General features: G+C 39.7%; 1 protein-coding gene across 11 annotated transcripts in view; it reads right to left on the bottom strand.

Annotated features, from left to right (window-relative positions):
- OFD1 (OFD1 centriole and centriolar satellite protein) overlaps window positions 1–17,784 on the bottom strand; it is a 57,933-nt gene extending 40,149 nt beyond the window's left edge. For 2 of the 11 annotated variants that reach the window (XM_074967021.1, XM_074966976.1), the window contains exons 1-11: window positions 17,659–17,783; window positions 17,167–17,268; window positions 13,891–14,091; window positions 13,186–13,254; window positions 13,067–13,097; window positions 11,573–11,680; window positions 10,071–10,207; window positions 6,408–6,581; window positions 3,677–3,783; window positions 2,698–2,817; window positions 1–74 (exon numbers count right to left, since the gene is read on the bottom strand). In XM_074967021.1, the coding sequence (XP_074823122.1) occupies window positions 1–74; window positions 2,698–2,817; window positions 3,677–3,783; window positions 6,408–6,581; window positions 10,071–10,207; window positions 11,573–11,680; window positions 13,067–13,097; window positions 13,186–13,254; window positions 13,891–14,091; window positions 17,167–17,262 (1,117 nt within the window). In that variant the 5' untranslated portion in view covers window positions 17,263–17,268; window positions 17,659–17,783. Of the gene's footprint in view, window positions 75–2,697; window positions 2,818–3,676; window positions 3,784–6,407; window positions 6,582–10,070; window positions 10,208–11,572; window positions 11,681–13,066; window positions 13,098–13,185; window positions 13,255–13,890; window positions 14,092–17,166; window positions 17,269–17,658 lie in introns of all 11 variants that reach the window. The other 9 variants (XM_074966960.1, XM_074966986.1, XM_074967028.1 and 6 more) reach the window with 8 other exon arrangements.
- Between the last annotated feature and the right edge of the window lie 68 nt (window positions 17,785–17,852).

Genomic DNA, 17,852 nt, shown 5'->3' with positions numbered 1-17,852 from the left:
CTTTATTCTTTTTCTCATCTTCAGTAACCCTAGTGGTTCTGGTTATATATTCTTCCTTCAACTCGAGTTGATATCTAGGGGGGGAAAAAGTTACTAAACACCACAGCAAAAGAATTCTGAATGTCCCCAGACTCAGCTTTAACTACCTATCAAACTGTCTGTATGCTAATTACAGTGGAACTTCTTCAAGGTCCTGACCTGCGAATGCTGAGTGCCCTCAAGTCCCACTGAAATCAATGGAAGCTGTGGGTGCCCAACACTTTATAGGATCAGGCCCTAATTAAATTGTAAGTATTTTGAAGCAGTTATCCTATCTTCCTGCGTCTTTGTACAATGTCCAGGTCACTGACGCCCTAATCGTGATTGCAGTACTAGAGTATACAAATAAATAAATCCTCACTTTTCTGATCACTCACTTTATGGTTTCCAGACAAAAAAGAGCAGTTTATCCCCAGTGCTCAGCAAAGATTAATGGTACTGAACACAGTCAATAGTCACATTAAGTCTTCATTATTTTTCAAATATTTTAAAACATATATATTAGAATGGAAACTATACAATTGTCAAAAATGTGATTTTATAATCCAAATTGAATTATTCACAAGTCTCCCAACTTTTATATCCAAAGTCAACCATTTTCTGTAACAGAAATTCATTAATCTGAGTTCCATTAACTGTATGTGTCTATTTTTTCTTTTGTTTGGATTTATAATGATTCTTTCCCTCTAAGTTTTGTAATACAAAATAATAGCTTTTATACTTTAATTTTTGTATGCCACATTTTAATTGTCAGACAGGATCCTAGAGCTATTGATAGATAGCTAAATACATTTTGTAATAAGTAGATACAGACTAAGATCCTCAGGACAGAGATTGTGTTTTCCTGTGTGTTTGTACAGTGCTTAAAATATTTTGGACACTACTGTAACATAAATAACACTCTCCATTAAAATAGTCCCTGATAAGATCTGAAAGAGCTCTACAAACATTAACAAATGAAGCCACTAAACCCTATTTGTGAGGTAGGTGCTCCGTTTAGCATTTATTTACTTTAGTATTAAATAGTAATTTACTAGATAAGTAAAACAAGGCACAGGGAGATGCCATGTTTGCCTAAGGTTGGTCACTTCGTGGCATCCATCTAACTGCCCTCTGTTCCTAAGCCACTCTGTTTCAGGTGACACTTCATTCTCACTGAAATCAATTGCCTTATACCTCTCCTCTACAATTTGAATAAATCCATGTTAGAAGAGGCAGTGCTTGCACTGTTCATTATTAGGTAATAGGTCCTGGCTGAGCTTGTGGATAACGAGGTGTTTAGCTGGTGAGTGGATTTCCTCCCCCTGCCTAGAGGGCTGATTCATTTCATTCTGTGGGCATGAGCAATCATGTCCTGGGAGCACTTTCTTGCAACAAAACAATCAGCAGGCCTCAGATGATCACTGCTTATATCACAGAGAGAGAGTACAAGAGAATCTCAGGTTAGGTGCCATCATTTTCCACTGTCAAACAGCTGATGCCATACACATCTCACTCAGATGCCTGTCCTGGCTGCTGGCCACCAAACATGAAAACTGCAAGGAAAATACACAGACAAATGACATAGGGCCTCTTCCTCCATTGTCCATGTAAATCAAACTGTGATCATCGCCCAGCAAAGAAGGGAGGAACAGAGAACATTGCTTATCCTACCCAGACTGTGCAGCGCATCAAACCCTGCAGCTTTTATCCAGGAGAACACTCAATCACTTCCAATTCTTCAGCCCCAATGACTAAAGACAGAAATGAAGTTTTGGGAGGCGGTGGTCAAGATTAATATTTTTTTAGAAGTGAAGGTCGAGATGTTATTTTGGAGGTACAAGTGGATTTATTTTTGGGTACTGCTGAATTTGGAGGAGGAGAAAATTTTGTGAAGAGATATGGATTTTGCGGTGAGGAAAAATGGATGATTTTGGAGCTAGGCAAGATGAATTTGTGGGGGACAAAGATGGGTCTTGCTGGGAAGAGGAGGACTTTTTTGAAGGAAAAAAGAAGCTAGTTTACAAAGAACTTTTTAAGAACAGGGTTTTCTTTGGTTGTTTTCAGGGAGTTGGGAGCCAGCAGAAAGGTATGGCCTATGACATGTACCAGTCTGCACCAAACAGCTGGTATTTCAAAAAATAATTCTCAGGGTAAGAAAATCCCTTTACATTTCCTTTTTAAAAAGTGTCTCATCCCGCCCCTTCAGCAAGTAACCCTTGAAACTCCCTTAATATTGGCTTCATACACCTTGCCTCCTTTCAGTTCTTCAAATTACTCAATATTTCAGCACTGGTCAAAAGAGATCACCAATGATACTCTGCATCTGCCTATCCAGCAGCCCTACAGATTCATGTCACTTTTTCTTCACAGACAGGGAGACTGAAAGTGTGAACTGTTAAAATTCTATAGCCCTATGGACAGAAGAACGTCATTACATATAGTGAGTTTTTTCTACCTGTTAGAAGGCATAATTGTTTTAACTCTTTTGGTTATGAAATGTATTCACCACATCTTATAAGATAAATAAGTCACAAACTGATTAAAATAAAAATGCTAAGTGTTATATATTCAAGTCTTGCTTTTTTACAGTTCTCATTGGTAATTCCCATGGCATTTTTAGCATTCTATACTCATGTGAAATATATATTCTCTATTAGAGACAAAAGAACAAATTACTTCAGGAGTTCATTCCTAAGCTTTTGGTCGTAAGTCTCCTCAATGTTCTTCACAGCTATCTCCCGACGTCGAAGAGCATCATCAACAGCTTTATTTTTTTCTTCTTGAAGTTTCTGAGCCCTGATATAATGAGAAATATACTGACACTGAACAGTTATATTTATGACATGCCAGAGTTTTCAAAAAGTTTTTTTTAATCACACAACATTTATGAAAGTCAAAAGTGTGATGGGTTAGCTTGGGGCAATTTAAAATTCTGATCAGATCTATCATTATCATTCGCTAAGAAAAATGAAAAGTGACACATACTAAGCTGTACTGTTAAAGAGACAGACTGATCAACTGTATCAACAACCAGATTTGCAACTGCTGAAAACTGAAAGTATTACAGTAAGGATGCTGTTTAGTTCTTCCGTTTTAGAAAGGGTGCTCTGCTCACCACTCTATCAGCACCCTCTGCTGGCTAGACAAGAAAGTAACTTTTGTTAGTGGGGAAATAGCTTTCTTCTTTCTTGCCTACAAAAAAGACAAGATGCTAACAGATTAGAGAATGTTGGAAAGCAGGCAAGAATTAGTTTTGGGGTTTTTTAATTACAGAAGAAACACACATCTTTTATTAAATGTGCACTCACAGTACGTATCATGGCGAAACCAACATTACAAATGTAAATTTGTCACTACAGTTGCCTTGCTGGTGCTGGGATTACATACTGCTTTTTAAGTTAATGACTTCAAAGCAGAAGTCTAGTTCCTCAGTCTCTCTGAAGTAGTGCCAGGCTCTTTTGCTGAGAACAAAATAGGCCTCTTAGCACAGGATGCCCCTACTGCTAGATGCAGCTGCATATTACTCAAATGTAGCATATCATATTTAGAGATAAATAAAACAAATTTCAATTTCATAAAAACTGCAACATCTTGAGACATGCTTTCTACAAACAAAGCAACACCAGAGGTAAATGCATGACCTAGAGTGACTCACAGTTCAAAACTTTCAATTCTTTGCTTTAGTTCTGCCTCTCTGGTTCTTATCATTTCAATATCTTTCAGCAGACTTTGTCTTTGTGTATAAACCTCCTTTGCTTCAATCTACAACAGAAAATATTACTTCTATTCATTTTATTTTTACACAAAAAACTGAGATTTAAATTAAAATAATTTCCAGTAAATTCATAGAGAGTGGCAACAGCAGCAAGACATAACAAGACATCAATGGTATAAAAATTAGAAACATAAATGTTACAGACCTCGCTCTAGGAACTGGTTTGATCCTGACAAATATTATTTACATAGCTTGCTAGTAACAACTGATTTGTACTAACCGGGGGCTAAGTCACTTCCTTTACGGATGCCCCCCGACTTACGCAATCGTTCCATTCCGGAAAGCCTTCCGTAAGTCAAATTGTGCATAAGTCGGAAACGTATACCCGTATGTTACACAAAATTTTCCACAACTCGAAAATCCTATCTCTGGCTTATGGAACTTTTTTAGTAAGTGCGAATTTGCGAAATTCGGGTCTCACGTAACCTGGGGAGCGTCTGGTATTCTACTTTATTTAGGGTTAACACACTTGAAAGTTATTACTTACTATCAAGTAATGTATCTTTTAGAACGCTGCACAGATTCAAAAGTCATAAAACAAAAAGAAAGATTTATTTATAACACAGAATTACCACACACAAATACAAACTTTAGAATATACCAAAACTGCAAGAGAAAAAGCAAGTATAGGTAAAAGCAGTTTTGTCCCTATCTTAACTAGATTAACAAAAAAGAATTAAAGAGACAAGGTGCGTGAGGTAAAATCTTTTATTAGACCAACTTCTGTTCTTGAGCAAGAGAAGCTTTCAAGCTTACACAAAGCATTTGTCCAATAGAAGATATTACCTCACCCACCTTCTCTTGCTCATATGCTGGGACCAACACTGCTACAACACTGCATACAAAAAATATATATATAAGAAACTTTAAAAAACCTGATAAATGTACAGTTAACAGAGAAAATGCACTCTGTATTCTTGCTTTAAAACTAAACTTTCTTCAAAATACTGGTTCCATTAGCAGCTGCCTCCAATTCTACATTCTAGACTATCCAAACCAAACAATACCTTCTAAAAGAATCTTCCCTGTGACCATAATGGCAATACCAGATGTCACATCTACAGCCCAGTTCTTACTAATAAAAAAACTCTGTAGTTCTTAGCTTTAAAAAGAAACAAAACATGTGCCTCTGCAGAAAGGCTAAGAGCATGAAGACTGAATGACCTCTTTATCCCAAAGGTGGTCCTATCAAATTTGCAATTCAGGTGCATTGTACAAGTGTCGGAAAAGTTGGAACAGCCACTGTCTCCTGTTCCTGTGTTTTGGATAACTAGAGAAATTTGATCTCTGGTGCTTTTCCTGAGATTACATTCTTCTACTGAAAAGATCTACGTGATCTTTTATCTGCAATACAAAACCACTCAGCACAGTGGAGCTGCTAGTCTCTTTGCTGGGACAACCCAGCAAGTAAATGAAGCATGTACTTGGTCTCAAACATCAAAAACTGACAATAGCACCCAGCATCCACAATCATTCACTTGACAAATCTTCTGATCCAGACCTTTTTTAATAACTGAATTAATTTCATGTTCATGAAAGTGGGAGTAATAGCATAAGGTAGGCAGATTTCATAAAAGTTTCTAAGGACATGACTATGAAGGAAATTAAGTTGTCACAGGGTGAGAGGCAAAGTTTTGTCATGGACCAGAAAAACAAAATACAGAAAAGAGGAATAAAATGCCTAATTTTCAACATCGCAGGAGGTCAAAAGCAAAGTGCTCAAAAATCCATGTTAGGACTGGTGTTACTCAATATAAAAATTAATGTTCTGGAAAGAGAGGGAAACTGTAAGGTGGCAAAAATCTGTAGATGACACAAAATTATTCTGTTTAGTAAAGAATAGAGCAGATCCAAGACAGCAACATGGTGGCAGGCAAAATTCCTTGTAATCAAGAGAAAAGTAATAAACATTGGGAAGAACAATCTGAACCACACATACACATTTTTGGATATTAAATTAACAGTGGATTAAATTACCATGTTGTAAAAAGATCTCAAAGTCATGGACTCACACATCTGATCAATGCATGACAGTGGTCAAAAATGCAAACAGCACCTTGGGTTATATTAAAAAGGATAGCAAATACCGAATAGATAATAATGTAATTATATACATGAATGGTATGTCCACACCATGAATACTGTATTCCATTTTATTTATATTTTTTTCTATTTCAACTTCTAAAAAGAAAACTACAATAAGAAAAACAGAAAATCATAACATCCATAATAAACAGAAAAGAAAAACCTATAAAGTAGCCATCTAGGACTGCCATTAAAAATATCCTCAATACTCTGAAAGGAGAATAGGGATTCATACATATAACGATATCTATATTACATTTACTCTTCTTCTGCAGCACCGCGGCTACTCCAATCTATTTACATATTTATACCATACTCATCACCATGGTCACTGAGACCCTGAAATCACTAAACATACCAATCTGCGTGGTGCTTTCCTGATGTGGGATTAAAAGAGAACTATTGAACTCTTTTTCACTTAGGACCCGGTGGGATCTGAATGTAGTTCCTTCAAAGATCAAAGGGCAATCTCATTAACTAACTGAACCACTTAGCACTGGATCCAATTATTATTTTTAAACATTACCTCCTGTTGTTTTTGAAGTCTTTCAATAGCATTCTTTTCACGAGCAATCAGAGCCTCTGACTTGGCTTGGTTTGTCCTTTCAAACTCTCGACGCAAATCAGAAACTTCTTTCTGGCATCCTGCTTTCTCTTCCATTCTAATCTTTGCTATTTCAACCTCTTTGAAATGTTGTAACTGTTACATGTAAGAAAAGAACAAAGTAAATATCCCTCACTTGATCACAAAAAAGATAAACAAAATCCTCTTTTAGGTTAAATTTGACGTTCAGACATATGCACTTACTTGCAAATAGCTTGTTTACACTGTTGATCACTGTAGCATACTGAATTCCCTTTGAGAAACTATACAGAAATGTCTAATTAAATGTGTTAATCTTTTTAGTCAATGTATGTAAACTTCTCTGTGATAAAAGTACCTTTGAAGCATATATGACTGAAAGGTCTTCCATATTTACACCTTCCATCTAGGATCTCAAAGCACATTACAAATACAGATAATATCACCTTTAGGCATACGTAAGCTAGATATAGGGCACTGCACTAAGGGGTTTTCACTGCTCTCTGTGCTTGAATTGTGTCATTTTTTTTACTCACTCCTGTACATACAGCAGGGGAACAGAGCAAGAGATGAGGTAAGGCAGCTAATTAAATGTCCCACTCTCCAACCTGACGCTCTGTGACTGGCAAATAAAGAATGCCACATTCCCTAATTCTTCTTCTGACTGGGTCTCCATTCTCGCCCCATTCCCGAAGAACCATGTTTGCCTGGTGGTGGGGCCAAAGGCAGAAGCAGACCTGCCTTGAACTGCTCATGCCCACTGGAAGTCAATCTTTTGGGCACAGAGCAGATGTGGGCCAGAGAAAGAGGAGTCGTCCTCAGCCAGGGAATTCTGAGCACTATTGGAAACCTGTGTGAATACAAACGGAAGACTTAGGGGGTCTGTTCGAGTGTGTATGACAAAGAGGGATTGAGCTATCTGAGGAATGTGCATGCATTTCTGCCTAGGGAAGAGAAAGTGTGTGAGTGTACACATATGAGTGGGAGGGAAAGAAAATAAATGGGATTGCAAGGATGCATAAGAGAAAGAGAGAAAATGGATGAAAGAATGCAAGTGAGGCAGAGAATGAATGGGAGTACTAAATGAAAGAGAATAGGGAAAATGTGAAAACAGAGAGAAGACAGAAGTTAGATAGGAAAAAAGCATAGCCCGGGACCTCTGATTAGGGAATTAGGGCCTATGCACACACAAACTTGTACTGAGTTAGTTAAACCATGTGCAACCCCAAGTGTGGAGACACTTAAAATTGTTTTTCGATGGCTTATATTGATTTAATTTACACCTTAAGACACTAAAGGATCAATTTAAACTAAATTGCTATAAGCTATTTCTAAACTGATTTATGATTGTCCACACAAAGGGTTGCACCAATTTAACTAAACCAATGCAAAGGTTTCTACACAAACACTTGCCCAAGCCTTTAGTGACAGTAAGATCATGTCTATATTGGGGAATTATACACAAAAAATCCCCACTAGTGCTACCACTAATTCAGCTGATGTAACCAAGGCACCAGGAAGTTCTGATATATTTACGCCCCTAAAGAAAGATGCTACAAGAGGTTTGTTTATATTGTATCCCCATGTCTAAGAGCAGCTCTCAAGGATCTGTTGTAGACATGTTGTCCAAAGGGATTTTTTGTTAAACTTGAGGTAATTATATTCAGTTGTTTTGGGTTATAACATAAAAAACAAAATGCTCTATTATTTATTGTGACTGCCTTTTTATTTCTCCATGACATTAAGATATGGCTGAACTTTGAAAGTTGATACTTTGCATACAGTATTTCAGGAAAGAAGTGACTTTATAAAGGAAAGAGGGAAGTTAAATTCTGACTAAAAGTCTGAGCATGTTCAATGGGCACAAATTTTTAGCACAACCAAATGAAGCCCAGTCCTTTTGTGATATTTCATAGAGGATCTTATGTTAACACAACATCAGTGTTGCAACATTAACTTGACCATGCTGCACACTTAGTATTTTCCATTTCTGTTTTTCTTGTTAAACGTATACCATAATATCTACAGTATAGTAATTGTTTCCAAATCAATATTGTAGTAAGAAGCTTAACTTTTCCTAATACTTGAATTATTTATTTTGTGTGACATTTTTTGCATGTAATTTTCTTGTTTTTAAGAAAAAGGTTGCTTTAAGTGTTTAATAAAGATTGCATTTCGGTCCCAATTAGGCTTTGAAGCTTGAACTTCAGTGAGGTTCATAGCGACGGAGAATGGTGAATTGCCTCTTATTGCTGTTATTGTTTAGATGATACAAATTCAGTTTATTTTTAAGACAATCTTAAAATTTGCAAAATATTGCAGAATGCAGACAAAAATTGTAAAAGATCCTAAAATCATGAGATCCACAATATTTTTCAGATTTTATGATTTTTCTATTCTCCATGTAAAGGCAATGCTGTTTTGGAGGCTTTTACTATGTAGTTTGGTGAGATATTTTCAAAAACAATGAGGAGTCCGGTGGCACCTTAAAGACTAACAGATTTATTTGGGCATAAGCTTTCGTGGTTAAAAAAATCCACTTCTTCAGATGCATGAAGTTTGAATGAAACTGGACTTTGAATGAAAAAAACATGTTTAAAAAAAGATAAGAAATGCTGACATTAAAGAATCATCACGTTTTCCATAACTCATACTTCCCTTTCTAATAGATTAAGGGTAGCACAAAATAACATATACTGACTTATAACACTGAAATATAAAAAGAAGACTTGTTAATAGTAAGATTAAGAGCTTTGATAATTATAAATCTTTCAAAAATGTAGTTATGTATAATGAATGACTGTAGATAAGGTAACACTTAGGCCAAGGCTTTGGTGGCATAAGTGTGGTTTTGCCAATTCTTCTTTTACACAAAATCGCTAATCTGCTTAACATGTTATTGCTAACAGAACAAAGGTAACACATGGTGTTGGAAGTAGTAAGTAAAAGACACACAAACATGTAATGATAACTAAATTAACCCTTTTCTTGGGAAGACCCAGGGCAGGGTGACACAAAAACAGAAACTGCAAAACCAGCAGGGAAAAATGCAGAAGTTGGGTAACTGAATCTTGCGCATGTGTAATGTACGGGTTACTTAAAATGTAAAAGGTTGATGTGCTGATGTAAAAGCCGACTGGATAAATATTAAGTAATCTATAATGTAGAACTGTATAAAAGACCTACGGGCCCATGTTTACTAACTGGAGAAACACCAGATCAGAAACTGAAGAATAGGACTGAAGAACCAGAAAAAGGGATCAGAGAAACGACAACTATCATGGAAGATGGCCCAGAATGTGGTTACCAATTCTGTCTTCTCTGTTATTTGTCCGATACATATGTATGGCCGGATACTATACATGACAACAATTCTGCCTGAAATTGTATAAATAAAGGCAAAAATTGACTCAGCTTAAATTGGGTCGATTTATGACTCAGTTTCCCAACTTTTACCCCCAACAGAGAACATGTAGTTTTTGCATATATAATAGATTGGCATGACTCATTTCTGATTCAAATTATTAGAAGCATTACAAATTTGCAAAATAAAATGAACACATCCCCAATCCCTCATTTCCATGACCACTGATTTCTAAGTTATACCTTTTCAGACATTTCTGTTTGAAGCTGGTCCTCTATTTCTTTTCGATATTCAATGAGTTTCACTTCTAAAGACTCAAATTTCTGATGCTGGGGATAAATGTCTGCAAACTGTTCATCAATCAGCTGAAGTTTCTCAACTATATAAAGAATAATGCAATGTACCATCACATAGAAATATTACATTTAGTAACACTGTTGCTCCTACCTAAGATTTTAGGGCTCCCTGTAGGTTTTAACTACCCATGCCTAGTTTCTACTGAAAAGCTACCAAGGAAGCTGTGAAAAGAAATGGTCACTTAAGACATGAAAAGTGTGCACATACAACAACATGGTTGGAAACAAGGCACCTAGGTACTTCGCAATATGGCACGTGGTCCAACTAATTGTTTATGTGCAAAAAGTTGGAGGTAATATTTAAATTACCAGGGTAACTGATTAGGATTGTAGCCAACCTCTCTCACTGTTCTCCCAAGTAAAATGTGTGCCTGAGGGGAATTGGGCAAGAGGAGATAAAGGAGCCTGAAACCTAATGGCACCTTCCTGCCCCACAACTGCTGCATATTACCCCCTCAGATGGAATCTCATCAGCTACTAAGGCAGACATGAAGCTCCGATTTCAAACAACAGGTGCCTGTAAATTATATTGTATAACTAACTTCAATAACAATGCACTCCAATGAACAAATCTACTAGACGGTTTTTAGTAATGGAATTACCAGTATGTCCAATTTTTGTCTTATGCTATGATTTTTGGCACTGGAAACAATTAATAAATTATATTATAATTAGAACTGGGCAAAAACAATCTGCCTGTCCAAAAAAAATTTTCAAGATCTCAAAAAATGTTCTTGTTCTGCCTCAGGGCAAAACTTAGATTTTTTCCATGAAGAAACAAGAGAAGGATATACATACATCAGAATAGAAAATGGCCCAGTGGTTAGGGTACTCACATGGGATGTCAGAGCTGTAGGGATTCACATCCCAAGGGAGTGCCCTTACTACTGAGCTATTGACTATTCTGTGGTGGGTCTCTCATTTTCACCAGATGTTCCATCCTGGATCTCAGGAAAGTTTCCTTAAAAAAATGATACATTCCTGCAAAAAGTTTCATTTTCAATTAACTGATATTTTCTGCTCCCGCTCCCCGCCACAAAAAAAAAAAAAAAACCACACACACACATACACACACAAAATTTACAACTCCCAAACAACTCTAATTATAAATTTCCATAAACTAAAAATTATTTAGGCATATGCTCTTTGAGGCCTATAATACTAAAAATAATACATCTAGGATGGATGGATGGATCTGAATACATAACGTATTTGAACTGAAGACCCAAATCACAGCAAAACTTTTGTCTTACACTTTCCTGGGCTTATTTTAGAATACCAGAGAGGGATGCAATCTAGTGTCTATTATTACTTCAGGCATGGGCAAGTGCTGAATGGATACAGTATTGAGCTATCTGAGGAAAATAGTTTATGAAAGCTCTATTTACCAAGAGATTCTCTATAAGGAGGTATTGAGCTTGTCTGAGTTTCTGTGTTGCGACTTTCCTTACATAGGTGATGCTCTGTCAGCTCCATTAACATCTGTATAAGAAAACCTTAGAGATACAGTATGTTAGTTACTTTTCTCTTCCACAACAAACTGAAATTTGAAGGCAGAGACACTCTTTTACAAGACAAAGAAAAAACTAAATGGTGAGAGGATGAAATTATTGCCAAAGAACACAAGAAATCATTCAATAAAATCAGTGTAAAAATTCTAAAAAGAGTACATTAATAGCAAGCATGCTCAAGTCTCCCACAATCAGCATACCTTGACCATTTCCGTTACCTTTACCACCAAACTCATTAAGGGAACAAATTACCATCACCACCAATACCTGAAATCAACAAGAACTGCAGGTGTTTGATGCTTCTGAAAATCAAGCCACTTTTGTTTAGGTGCCTAAATACAGAGTTAGAAGCCTAACTTTTGGGACCAGATGTGAAAATTGTGCCCTATATGAGCCAGAGGCAAATTAAATGAAAGTTTATCTTGGTGCAGGCCTAAGCTGCCCAGCAGGCAATCAAGGGCCATGCAAATCGGGACCTTCAAATCGGGAGGTGCCCCCTCCCCTGGCCCGGTCCAGCCCTGCCAGAGCTACTGCGGCCGGGGAGAGGTGCCTCTCCCCCGGCTCGGTCCAGCCCTGCCGGAGCTATTGCGGCCAGGGAGAGGCAACCCTCCCCCAGCCCAGCCCGGCCCAGCAGGAGCTGCCACGGCTGCGGAAAGGCATCTCTTACCCGGCCCTGAGGTGCTGTGGCGAGAGATGGCTGGGGGGAGTCCTCTCTCCCAGCCACAGACCCAGGGCAGCCTGCACCCCAAAGCCCTCATTCCCAGCCCCAGCCCAGAGCCTGCATCCTCAGCCGAAGCCCTCACCCCCCTGTGCCCCAAGCCTCTGCCCCAGCTCGGAGCCCCCTCCCACACTCCAAACCCGTTGGCCCCACCCCCACCCACATCACCTCTACATTGGTGCACAAAATTCATTAAGCACATGGATGTAAAAAACTATAGGGAACCCTAGTGCTGGCCCGTACACAGTATAGGAATGCAATTGAGTAGAAAATAATGCAGAACATCTGAATTCCCCAGCATTAGAATATAAAATATTACGGTCTTTGGAAGTTTTACATTTATCAGGATTTAAAGGTTTTAATTTTTTTTAATTTATAATACCGGAATTTTTAATCTTTTTGGAGTAGAGGTTTAGCATTTCATACATGCCACAAATTGGGAAAACCCCAAAAGAAGCATAAGAGTCACTAACCTAAATAATCACAAATTACTTTTAAGAATCAAACATTTAATCAAATGTATTCAATATCTAGGTATAATATCATATAGGTAATAGAAACTGTTTTATTATAAACTAAGCTATCAAGGAAAATGGGAAATATTAGGGGAAGTGGATGACTTATTATATGCCTAGTATGTAAATATGTAATACCTTTTTTGTTCTCTTTTTGGGCTCCTGAAGTCTGTATGAAGAAAAAGATAAGATTATTATTCTGTGTATTCAATCATAAATTATAATTGAAGGAAGAGTTACAGAATCAAAATTATTACCAATGATTTGTAAAGACTGGATTTTGGATGTATCCTAATTAGCTGCAGAAGATCTTGCATAGTAAACACCTTTTTAAAAAAGAAGGCAAAAAAATCAAAAATTTTAAGAACATTACAAGCAATTAACCTGTTTTTCTCTGTTGCGGTAAAGAGATCCACCTTGGATGTGCTACACTTGAGACAGATTTGATCCACCACTTTATCACACAAAGACCAATTGTAGGACAGAGCTAATCCTGCCTTGCTTCTGTATGTGAGCTAAGTGGCAGTCAGGGATATCTCTTGGGAGAATGCCCAATTTCACAGCTCAAGAGCATTCCAATGAAGGAAGAAAGACTGTCTCATCAGGCTTGTCGATGTAAAAGACTATATCCCAATTATCCGTTCGAATCAAGGCTACCTTTTAGAATACAAAGTTGCAGAACACTCACCATCTCTAGAACACTTATAGTGTCAATGAAGACACTACAGACCAAGTATCCTGAGTGTGGAACCCCTTTATCTGGGCACTCAACAGCTACAATTTGTACTAGAAGTTTCAAACTAATACGGAACTCACAAGCCTTGAAACTACTCGGTGAACCCTTGGCTCCTCCTTTACACAGAGAATTTTAAAAATTATATTGGAAGGATCAGTTAACGATTGCAAAGTCCTACATGAATATCATCTCTCACATTCCTTGCATAATAAATTATAGAGCTCACCTTCTCCTTTTCCAATCCACTTTCTGGATAGAAAACAGAAAGTGAATATTCATAGCCACAACTACGCAGGTGATCTGCCACCAGGCTGTTGGAAGCTCCAATTAACAATGAACTGCCTTCACTGGACACTGGTTGTGGCTGAAGTTCTCCACTTAAAATTGGATGCATCAGTTCATGGATTAGCTGGTTTCGGAGCTGCGTCTGGTGAAAACAAACAGAAAGAGAAAACACTGGAATTTTTTGCTTTCCTGAAGCCATACAGATTCAGTATATTAAATTAAAAAGTCTGATGTAAAGAAACAAAAAGAATGGCGTCTAGGTCCTGCTACTGTCTCGGGGCACGTCTACACTACAAGCATTATAGTGGCACAACTGCTGTACTACAGCTATGCTGCTGTAGTGTAGGCAATCACTACAGCAAGAGATGTGGTTTTTTCATCACTATAGTAAATCCATCCCCTCAAGAGGCAGCAGCTAGGTTGATGAAAGAATTCTTCCATCGATCTAGTTACATCTACAGCGGGGGTTAGGTTGACCTAATTAAAGAGCACAGGGCATGAAATTTTTCACAGTCCTGAGAAATGTAGCGAGGTCGACCTAAGTTTTAGGTGTAAACTAGGCCTGACTGCAGCATATTCAGTTACAGCTTATTTGAAAAATTCACTAGTCCACTAAATGACAGGCCAAGAAGTTCCTGAGGAGAAGAGGGAAAAGGGTACAGAGTGGTCTAGCCACCACTAATCCTTTTGCAGATAGGGGCGGAGGAGGGGGGAGGAAACTAGGGCGCCATGCAACTGGACCATCTAGTTCTTTCTCACAGAGACAGGCAAATGGAGTAAAGAATATATTAATGCAGAAATGTTTGAGACTAGGAAAGATGGATGGTACAAGGTACAAAAGAGAAGTAGACGACTGAGAGAAAGAAATTGTGGAGAGAAGGAAAAAGAAACAGAAAATACAGGGAAAGTGAAAACTCAAGGGAAGGAAAGAGACAAGGAAACAACAGACACAAAACAATGTAGGGAAAAATACACTGGGACTGAAAAGATCTGAGTTCTGCTCCCTGCTTCCTCTGTGACCACTGGTCAAAGTACCTAATCTCATCATGCTTCAGTTGCCTCTCCATTACATGGGAATAGTATTTCCTTTCCCCTCCATCCCTTATCTGGTTATCTATTTAAGGTCCATGCCCTCTGGGGCAGGTGCTGTTTACTGTGTGTATGTACAGTGCTTAGTGCAATGGAACCCTGATGTCATCTGGGGCCACCAGGCACTACAATTATTACTGTGACTTATTACAGGGGAGAACAAGTAGCTGGAGTGTTTGAAGCCCCTGCTACATCGGAAGTATTGCCCCCAGCAGTCAGGCTTTACTAGGAACAGGTCCAATTTAGACGCCATTTTGGCCCTCCTTTTGTTGTTGGAGACACATCGCAAATTCAAGAAGCCTCTGTACATGGCATATGTCGATCTTAAGGCTGCATTTGATTCAGTTGACCGAGTCCAACTATGGAAGGCCTTAAAGGACACAGATGTCCCAAACACTCTACAGGACTTGATTAGCGAGCTGCATAATGGAACCACAGCCCATGTACATCTTGGGAATCTGACGTCTGCACCTTTTAAATCAGTATCTGGTGTCAGCTAGGTCTGTGTCTTGGTCCCTGAACTCTTCTGTCAGGCAATGGATTTCGTAATGCAGCATTCTAACAGATCCATAGGCATTAAGATTGGTAATCTCTCGTGCTCAGACATTGACTATGCAGATGATGTTCTAGTACAGAGCCCCGACAGGTTTTGCGAGGCACTCCAGCAAATGGAGGAGGAGTCGACTAAGGGTGGCCTCCATGTTTCGTGGTCAAAGACAAAGCTGCAAAATCTAGGATCAAGTCCATCAGTGACTCCAATCTCTTTCAATAATGAAACTGTTGAAGCAGTTTCCAGCTTTTGCTATTTGGGTTCTATACTCACCAGTTCCTCCAACTCTCACACAGAGGTTCTGCACGGGATTGGCATCGCAGCATTTGCCGTGGGCCGTTTACAACAAATATGGAATCAACATAATCTCGGCATAATGACCAAGTTCAGGATCTATCCTCTCTGTACTGCTGTATGGTTGCGAAACATGGACACTATGCCACCCGAACTGGGCAAAGCTGGAGGCTTTCCACACAAAATTCCAACGTCATATATTGGATATAAAGTGGAATGACTTCATTTGTAATGCAGATGTTTACAGTCACTCCCCGCAGGGCCAGACTACTGGGGCCACTGTCCACAGACAGCATCTTATGCTTTTTGGACGTGTTGCGAGAATGCCACAAGACGTTCTGGCAAATGCCGTTCTCCTGGTGACTTGTAACAGCCGGGATAAACTTCCACCAACTGAGGGGTGGAGGCGGCCCAGACGAAGACCCCATATTATATGGGTGCATCACGTCTGTTCCAATGTTGGACTCTCGGCCCTTCAAGCCCTTGTGGCTGCACAAGAACGGATCAAATGGCAATTATGGCGAACCGTTCGGCTATGCGTTCAAGAAGCAGAAGAGAAAAAGTAGCATGACATCAGGAAGAAAGATTATAAAAGGGAAAAATAAGTTAAATTTTAAAAATTAAATATTTTATAATTAAATACTCTATATTATAAAGAGTAGACAACTATTTTGTCCTTAAAACAGCAGCAGGGAGATGGCATAAGAACGGCCATATTGGATCAGAGCAAAGGTCCATCTAGCCCAGTATCCTGTCTTCTGACAGTGGCCAATGCCAGGTGCCCAGAGGGAATGAACAGAACAGGTAATCATCAAGTGAGCCATCCCATCACTCATTCCCAGCTTCTGGCGAACAGAATCTAGGGACACCATTGCTGTCCATCCTGGCTAATACCATGGCAGCACAAGTATTTTCATTTTGGCTAGTGGGCTTAACTGAAAGGTAAATAAGTGACAGGTAAATGACCAGACCAGACTAGACCAGAAATAAACTATTCACACTCCTAACAAAGGCTACAATCCGACAAGCCAATCTATGCAGGTGGACATTTATACCTGTGTGAAAACCTGTTGCATCTGGAGGGGCTCCATGCAATGCTCCATACAGATCGGCTTGCAGGATTGGGGCCAAAATATGCATTTTCCATGAGAGAAAAGACCATGTAACAAAAAAGGTTTGTCTACCATGGATTTCACTGAAGCCTATTGTTTTCAGTGCCACATAGCTGCAGAGAAACATATGTAAGGTAAGTGCTACATAACACTAGCTTAAAACAAAACACACCTTGAGTGTGTCCAAAACACCTCGGTTCTTAAATGTCTGATAAAGTCTTTTTCGGAGTTCGTCTTGGGACAACGCTTGAAATTCCGAAGAAGCCATCCTGAGCTAAAATATTACAAAACATCATTACTCAACTTCCCAGCAGCCACCCCAGAAGCCCACCCCAGCACAGCTCCATTGAACGGGTGGGGCCCAGCAGGCCCTGTCCAACTGCACCATTTACACCTGGGCTGCACCCAGAGGGGGATGCGGCTCTGCACAGAAATACCAGCTGGGCGGCAGTCGCTGCCGCGGCCCGGGGCAATCGCTGCGTGTTTCGGGAGACGAGCTGTTTCGCTAAAGCCCCAGCTCCCGGAGTCAGGGGACCGTTGAGTGCCGGCGCTCCCCGGGCAGGGGGCGGAGCCCGGCCCGGGCTGAGCCTACGAACCGCTCACGGCTACGTGGGGCCCGCCTCCTACTGGGGGCGATGCCCGGGGGAAGGGGGCTCATGCTGACCCCGCGGAGATGCGGCGCCCAAGAGGCTGCTCCGGGCAGGGCCGCCTCCGGCGATTTCGGGGCCCCGCACCCGATACTTCAGCCAAGGAGCCTCGGCCCCGCCAGTCCCGGCAGGGGGCGCCCTAGCGAGGGCGGGGCTGGCGGCCGGGAGCGCGCGACTGCCCACGTCACGTCGCTGAACCGCGGCGGCGCCG

Source organism: Natator depressus, chromosome 1 (assembly GCF_965152275.1).
Source record: "Natator depressus isolate rNatDep1 chromosome 1, rNatDep2.hap1, whole genome shotgun sequence".
Lineage (NCBI taxonomy): Eukaryota > Metazoa > Chordata > Testudines > Cheloniidae > Natator > Natator depressus.
This window is presented reverse-complemented; position numbering and strand designations above follow the sequence as displayed.